Below are 8,629 nucleotides of genomic sequence, written 5' to 3'. Positions count from 1 at the left end.
CCTTACTAATTTGGACCTACTACAACAAAGGAAATAAGGAACAAGATGAGCTCCGTAGAACAGAGAATATGTTACAATTAAACAGACAAAATATTTATATTTTTATACTTTGTTACATTACATATAGGAATATATATGCTTCATCATGTACTCGACTTATTACATATATATAATAGATATAGGTTAGGTTAGGTTATACTGTTTATTATATAATATATATTTACATATATACACACACTATTACATATATACACACACAATATTTTAGAATTATATTATGCAGTTCATATTCTCATATTTAATATTTACGTTTTACACATTTATTGACAACAAATACAGTTATGTATGAACTAGTAATTATGATTTATCTTTTTTTTATTGCAATTGCACATTCTTATAAATATTTTTGCATTTACTACTTTTCATGTACATATTCTTATTTTAATATTTTATTTGTCGGCGCATACACAACATCATGGCCGACGGTTTCACTCTACATCAAAGATGCCGACACTGAGTGAACTTACTGTATCTACTTATACTATGCCTATACTGTACCAGATCTGTAAATATGAAACCGGAATTTGCCCATAGATGGCCCTAGCTGTCAATATAGTTACCGTCAAACCGCGTCATTGGCGCCATTTCCATTTGTTGATATCTGACAAAGATTTTCAACTCACAACAATACAAGTTTCATGCAACAGCATAATTTGTAATAGCGTTGAACATGTCGAATTTTGTGCCTAGAAGCTACGATTTGCGGACAGCATTGATTTTCTGTTACCATTTGAAGAAAACTGCTGCAGAATCGCATCGAATGCTTGTCAAAGTTTACGGTGAGCATGCTCTTGATAAATCACAGTGCTTTGAGTGGTTTAAAAAATTAAAAAGTGGCGATTTTGACGTGAGAAACGAAGAATGTGGAAGACCACCGAAAAAGTTTGAAGACAGCGAATTGCAAGCATTGTTAGATGAAGATGACGCTCAAACGCAACAACAACTCGCGGATCAATTAAATGTGACATGAGAAGCCGTCTCCATACGTTTGGACGCCATGGGAAAGATCCAGAAGATGGGAAAATGGGTTCCACATGAACTGAGTGAAAGACAGTAGGAAAACCGAAAAATCACTTGCGAAATGCTGTTCGCCAGGTACAAAAGAAGGTCATTTCTCCATCGAATTGTGACTGGCGATGAAGAGTGGATATATTTCGAGAATCCTAAGCGTAAAAGATCATGGATAACTCCAGATGAACCATCGACATCGACTGCAAGGCCAAATCGCTATGGACGGAAGACAATGCTCTGTGTTTGGTGGGATCAGAAGGGTGTGATCTATTATGAGCTGCTAAAACCTGGCGAAACCGTTAATACTGAACGCTACCGACAACAAATGATCGATTTGAATCAAGCTTTGCGTGAAAAACGACCAGAATATCAAAAAAGACAACACAAAGTGATTTTGCTTCATGATAATGCACCATTATACACAGCAAAACTGGTCAAAGAAACGATTGAGGCGTTTAGTTGGGAAATACTTTCGCATGCGGCTTACTCACCAGACTTGGCTCCGTCCGATTAGTACTTATTTGCATCGATAGAACACGCACTTGCTGAGCAGTGCTTCACTTCTTACGAAAATGTACGAAAATGGCTCGATGACTGGTTTGCCTCAAAAGAGCAACAGTTTTTTTGGCATGGCATCCAAAAATTGTCAGACAAGTGGGAAAAATGTATAGCTAGCGATGGACAATACTTCGAATAAAATATTCTTTATCATTTTCATACAATAAACGTGTATTTTCTATACAAAAATTCCAGTTTCATATTTACCCAGCAAACACAATATTATATGTAACATGCATGTTAGTTGTAATTTCCTACTCAACAATATAACTGTTATATAACACATGTGTTATATGCGCCGACAAATAAAATATTAAAATAAGAATATGTACATGAAAAGTAGTAAATGCAAAAATATTTATAAGAATGTGCAATTACAATAAAAAAAGATAAATCATAATTTCCTACTCAACAATATAACTGTTATATAACACATGTGTTATATAACAGTTATATTGTTGAGTAGGAAATTACAACTAACATGCACGTTACATATAATATTGTGTTTGCTGGGTAAATATGAAACTGGAACTATGCACTTGTAATATTGTGTTTGCTGGGTACATACCTGGTATACTTTATGAATCAATAAAGAATTTACAGTTTTTAATTATAAACCTGTGTTTTCTATCAAAATTATTTCTTGCATGAATTTTAGGTGAATTAATCCTTTACAATTTTTTGGTTTATCTTAACGATTCATATATCATGAATTTTATTTCTCTCGCAGAAAATTCTACAAGACCAATTTCTTAAGTTATCTTAAAAGAAAAATTCCAACATGAAAAGAAAATATTGGGACTCTAATAGTTTTTAAATAATAAATGTTTAAAGTTGACTAACCATAATGGTTGCAGAATTCCTGGTCTTAGATATTACAATATTAATATACATATGTATTTAAAAAGTTTTTGTGTTGAAAATACATGTATATACAAAATGTAATTGCCAGGTTACTTAAAAAATAATATACTATAAAATACATTTTCAATATGTGTATATGTTTTAATATATGTATATAAATTTGGTAAAATATATGAAAAATCATGATAATCTAAAGTATATATACTATAGTTATATTGTTACATACAAATATTTTTAATTTATATAACATGTTTACAGGCTTTTATCTTAATGTTAGAATAAAATCATATACATAATATATATAATAATGTGTGCGTGTGTGTAAATTTTATATGAGTTATTTCAGTCAAAAATTTAACTGAATTGATTAATAATTTAGTTAGAGTTAAAAATTTATGTATGTATATATAACTAAAGTATACTAAGTATACTAAGAAAAGAGAGAGAGAGAGAGAGAGAGAGAGAGAGAGAGAGAGAGAGAGAGAGAGAGAGAGAGAGAGAGAGAGAGAGAGAGAGAGAGAGAGAGAGAGAGAGAAAGAGAAAGGAAGAGAAAGAGAGGATAAATATAAAAAATATAATATAGTTAAATTGTAAATTAAAACATATAATTAACAAGATGTATTTGCTAATATTATATAGATAAAATTGCAGCTACATGTACAATTATATCATTACTATACAATTGTATCATTAATAATTAAATTGTGTAAATAAAAATATGTATTTATATATAATATTCAAAAAATTAATAATCAAAATAATCATTCCTGATGACGTATAATAAAAATAAATAAATTGTATAACATAAATATATTAAAGTTTCAAGTTCATTAAGAATATTTATCACTAAGTTTTTAATTCTATCTAAAAATTCTTGTTGAAACATATTTTCATATACACTTACAATACGTTAATAACGATAAAAATGCAATAAAAAATTCTCTACAAGCAGAGATAAAATAAAACAATATCGTAAGTCTTCGATATAAAATCATCTTGTTATTTAATTTGAATCAAAGCTAATATCATACTAAATAACTTTTGTATTCATATATATGAAACAATTTTCTTAAATACGTAGTACGTAAAATAGATCTCTTTAAATATTGCTTTCCTTTTCATGCAATGATTTCATTTCATTCTTTTTTTAATTACTGAAATAATTTTTGCAGAAATGAAAACGCAGTTAAAATGTGATGTATTTTTATACATATTTGTAAACATTTTCTCTTGAATTTTCTGATTTCTCGCCGCGGAACATTTTATTGATAACGTCAGAAGCAAGAAAACGCATGCTCAAAATTTTTGCATGTTATTTCTAAACAAAATTATATTTGCAAAGAATATTTCAAGTCGCTAGAGAAACTATATTTATAAAATATTTTTCCTTTGAAAGCAATAACCGTAAAGTGATTATAATATGAGGTTGAAATAGTTATGCTTAATCAAGTCTCATATTGCACTCATTTTGTGGTTATTGATTGACTATCATGAGAGAAGCATAGTGTTCGGAGCATTTTACAAGTATACTCTAACGATCTGAAGTATTTTTTTTTTAGATATCTTTTTATTTTGAAATAGTACACAAGAATTTTTAGTGTATCATTTTTTGTCTTTAACATTACAATATGGCTGCTGCAAGTATTTAGGAGCCTTAACTGCAAGAAGTATCGATGGTCAATTTTATAAGTCATAATAAATTTTTTAAAAGACAATAGACAAACATATCACAAACATAATAGATAAACATATTCTTTAGGAAAACAGATGCAAATTGTTCTTTCTGCAGATATAAGATCATACAGGAACTTCATAAGATTTCATGACATTAACAATTTTATCAGCTCGGAAGATAAGCCATAATTTTAACCATAATCGCGGAATAAATAATTTGAGAAGTAATAATAATGTTTTGTATCGTAAATATATTAGTTAATTCAAACTCACTTCAAAGCAAGTATCGCGTAGGCGAAGGGATTTGTCTCGTATCTTTTCTCAATGACATCATGAACGGTATGTTCTTTCCGTCGTTTGTCATCGGCAGAGGCATGTGCCCTGCGAAATTCGTAACACTCGTTATAGCTCCGGCCTGAATGAGCTTCTGCACCACCTTTGGTCGATTGCTGGTGTTATCGCTCTCCAAAGCATGAAATAACGGCGTTCGTCCTGATTTCATATCTTTAAGATTGACATTGGCGCCAGCTAATATCAGTGCACTCACACCTTCTACATCGCAGTATTTACAGCAATAATGCAAGGCAGCAAAACCTTGAAAGGCGAATTATGTATTAGCGATAACAATGCAACCACAATTCTCTGCAACCATCTTCATAACATCGCTCTTCGTTTATGCACAAGCGATTCTACCTTCCGAATCTACTTGATCCAGTAACTTCGGACTCGAGACGTGGTTAACAAGCATCGCTAGCAACGCTGATGACCGTTTAGCGGCTATGATCAATGCTGATTCGCGTAACGATTGCAGTATCACTGGCTGGGCTCCAGATTGCAACAAGAGCTTTACGATATCACCGCGCACGTCATATTTTATCGCCAACTCCAAGCTCGTCTGAAAAACACACAAATTGATCTCGTTATGCGATGCCTCTTGTAAAATTAAATCAAATGAAATTCTAGATTAAATATGAAAAGAAAAACGATCGATTGAACTTACCTCCCCATCTTCGGTCAATATATCGACACTTTCTTTACACTGTTTGAGTATCATTAGATACCTTTGAACGTCGTAAATGTTATTTTTTATGACGGCATTATGAATACTCAGCATGCCGTCTTTGTCGTACTTTTTGGCAAGTTCGAAGTCTTGCTGTAATTGCTCTATAATTTTTTGGTATCTCGCATTTGTCGTTGACAAGGTTTCCCTCACTTGAAGAGCGCCTAAATTTTCCTCGCATATTTTACTGATGTAACTGTCTATGTCGAAGTCACCTTCTTCAATTGTGTCAGAAGTCTTGCATCCATTGGGTTGCTTGACATTGTCAAAAACTAGATTGTTTTGCATTGGTAAGTTTGGCATGTAAAATATCTCATGAGTGACTTGTTTTAATCTTTGGATCTCTTCTATGTCCTTGTTTAGTAATATGAAAAATGATGGGTCGAGTAGTCCGAACACTGTAGTCTGTACTTGCGTGTCGTGTACAGATTTTAATTCTTCTGGAGGACATTTTGGAACATGTCTCTCAACACCAATGCAGCACTCTGCTAAAGCTTTTAATGCTTGTGCACGCAGCTCTTCATCTTTTACACTGTTTACTGCCTTCCTAATAACATTCCATTTTTCTGATACATCTTTTTGAGGTAAGTTATTCCTAGAACAATCTTTGTTTTGTTCATTTGACTGTATGTCTTTGCTGCTAATATCTGTGATCTTTCCTAACTCCGAAACACATTGTATATCATTATTAGTTGATGAGCTCTCATGTCCAAGTCTTTCTCTTGAATTCATGTCATTTGTATTATGTTTTGATGATGTAGAAACTGCATTGTTATCAAATGAAAGACTATTATGATTAGGCACAATTGTCATAATATCTTTTTGCGCTCTTGTTTCGTGTACTTGCTTACTCTTGTGAATTACATCAAAATTGATGTGAAACAAATTATTTCTCTTTTCTAAAGACCTTACTACCTTATTGTGATTTTCTAAATGGGTGTTGATGCTTTTTTGGTCTGAATCTTTCTGGTTATAAACTTGTGTAGAATTCAATATGTTTTCAGAATTCAATACGCTACCAGCATTCAATACGTTATCAGAATTCAATACATTACCAAAATTCAATACATTACCAGAATTCAATATATTACTAGAATTCAATACATAACCAGAAGAGGTATCTACTTTTTTACCTCTGGTAGCTTTTGCAGTAGAATTACGTTTGTTTTTACATGCTCCAACACGCTTCTGTACATTATTGTTTTTAGGAGTTAACATAAGTTTTTCACAACTCACTATAGGATATCGTGACTCAGCAATTTCTTTAAAAAATAAATTTTCTGTAGTAAAAGAAATCTTGCTCTCTGCTGGAATTGTTGATGTATCAACTTTATCAAATTCCATCAAAGTATTTACATTATTTATTGTACATATTTTTTTTCTTGGTATAGTAATAAGCTTATGTTTTGCTTTTAAGTGCTTTCGACCATCACCATTTGCAGTATAATCTGACTCCAGACCTGTCTCATTTCCAGGAATTATTTTATTCCCATTATTCTCTATTACTTTTTTATTAGTAATTTTATTACAAGTCAGTATTTTCTTACTAATATCCGCAGTTTGATTATTTTTGTTGGATATTACAGATTGTATTGATGATATATCTTTATTACACTTTATAAAAGTATGCTTTTTATCAGATGTTATTCTCGTCACTTTATTTTTTGCTATGTTTATAGATCGTCGCTTAAGTATACGTGGAAATGTCTTTGTTTTTGTATACATGGAAATATCTGTTTTTTTTGTCTGTACTGGCAGTGGAGTTAGAGTGAGTGTTAGTGGTTTTGAAACAGGCTTCAAAATATCTGACTTAGTGATGGTAACTATTTGCTCTTTTGATGAATTTTTATTTTGTATTTCTATATTAAACTCTCCCAGATCTTTACCTTTGGCAGACATAATTCTCAACTTTTTACATGGCATGTTTAAAAAGCTCAAACTGGGTTGAATTTCTATGTTATTAGCAATTGGTGATTTAGGACGTTGCATATTCAATCTTTTATATAAGATAGAATTACAATCTGTAGTGCTAGGAAGTTGTGGTGATGACTGGAATTCGCGTACACATTCCATTAATGCCTTACTTATTTCATGCAAATTTTCCTTTGTCGATTTAATTGATTTTTTCGGATCCATTTTGGTGCTATTTTTAAAATCTAAATATAAAGTTTACCCGCCAATAGCGGAAGGAATTTCCGAAACTCCTTTTTTACACGTTGATTTCTATTGGTGTTATGATCATAATAATTATTACATATTTCTATTATTTACAAAAATTGTCAATTTATAAAAAAGATAGTTTTCTAACGATGTTTTATATAGCTATGTCTGCACTACTGGCACTTTCATCCAATTATCGATCGTTAAATGCTCGTATGTCTCATGTTTCAAGGTAAAATCCCCTTAAATGTCACAATATAACCTACAATTAGATAAATAAAATGTCTTAGAGTTTCTCACCAAATAATAAAATTATCTATAAAACGGGATATGCTCTGAAGCACTTCATAAATGTACAAGCTACAAATATTTGCTATTACTATAACTTCTTAAGATTTTATACTGCACTGACGAGGAATCACGGTACTTTACACGAGAGAACGGGACATCCCTGTTATTCTATCCTTCGTAGCCGAATCAGCGATACTCGACGTGTGATCACGAGTATGATCTTTTTTTAATGCGTTTTGGAACGAATGATAAATGAAAAAAATAATTTAATCTGATATGCATAGAAAAAATTGTTGCAATATTTTCTCTATAATTGTGCCAGATTTTACATTTATAAAAGGAAAAATTAATTTTATAAAGATATAAAAAAATGTCGTTATCTATAGCAGTCAGAAAACAAATTTCATTGTTGAATATTGATATGTCACTATATGGCCAGTGTTCATAGTTAGATTTTATATTTAAGAATGTTTAAATTTATCCCCTGTATAAAATGTCGAATTGAAACGTATTAAAAAATATTGACATTTTGAATATGTCTGAATTCTGCTTTCTGATCCAAAGAAAGGGATTGAAAAGTATTGGTTCCTATTAAATTTCACCGCACTAAATGCGAGACGGCAGTGGTGAATGCTTCGCATTAAAAAGGATTCAATTTATTTCAAATATGTCTTGCATTCAATCGCAATCGATAATTCTCAAATGCGAACTTTCGCATTGAAAAGTATTCATTTCTTCACCTAATTGTTTTCGGATTCAGAGGCATACAAGATTTTCACGTTCTATTCCCCGTAGCATTGAAAAGTATTGGCCCGCGATCTAATCCGAGATTTTCGCAAAGCAGAATTCACGACGAAATCTCGTAAATGCGAAACAATACTTTTAAATACGACATTTTATACAGGGTCTTTTGATGCTGTACGAATCATTTTATTGGTTGCGTTCAGAAAA

General features: G+C 31.4%; 1 protein-coding gene across 1 annotated transcript; it reads right to left on the bottom strand.

Annotated features, from left to right (window-relative positions):
• Nucleotides 1-3,576: 3,576 nt before the first annotated feature.
• On the bottom strand, nucleotides 3,577-7,866 carry LOC105182478 (uncharacterized). The gene is made up of 4 exons (XM_011139912.3): nucleotides 5,168-7,866; nucleotides 4,861-5,062; nucleotides 4,441-4,761; nucleotides 3,577-4,151 (listed from the first exon to the last, which is right to left on the bottom strand). The coding sequence occupies exons 1-3, from the start codon at nucleotides 7,361-7,363 to the stop codon at nucleotides 4,442-4,444; spliced, it is 2,718 nt and encodes a 905-aa protein (XP_011138214.1). The 5' UTR covers nucleotides 7,364-7,866; the 3' UTR covers nucleotides 3,577-4,151; nucleotide 4,441.
• Between the last annotated feature and the right edge of the window lie 763 nt (nucleotides 7,867-8,629).

Source organism: Harpegnathos saltator, unplaced genomic scaffold (genome assembly GCF_003227715.2).
Source record: "Harpegnathos saltator strain DR-91 unplaced genomic scaffold, Hsal_v8.6 scaffold522, whole genome shotgun sequence".
NCBI lineage: Eukaryota > Metazoa > Arthropoda > Insecta > Hymenoptera > Formicidae > Harpegnathos > Harpegnathos saltator.
The sequence above is the reverse complement of the archived record's forward strand: the minus strand, read 5'-3'. Positions and strand labels throughout refer to the sequence as shown.

What these genes read in the sequence shown, in the direction of transcription:
- LOC105182478 (XM_011139912.3), bottom strand. Translation starts at nt 7,363, where the DNA reads ATGGATCCGAAAAAATCAATTAAATCGACAAAGGAAAATTTGCATGAA. An exon ending in TATTGACCGAAGATGGGGAG is followed by an intron (nt 5,063 to 5,167) that starts GTAAGTTCAATC and finishes TGTGTTTTTCAG; the next exon opens with ACGAGCTTGGAGTTGGCGAT. An exon ending in GGATCAAGTAGATTCGGAAG is followed by an intron (nt 4,762 to 4,860) that starts GTAGAATCGCTT and finishes TCGCCTTTCAAG; the next exon opens with GTTTTGCTGCCTTGCATTAT.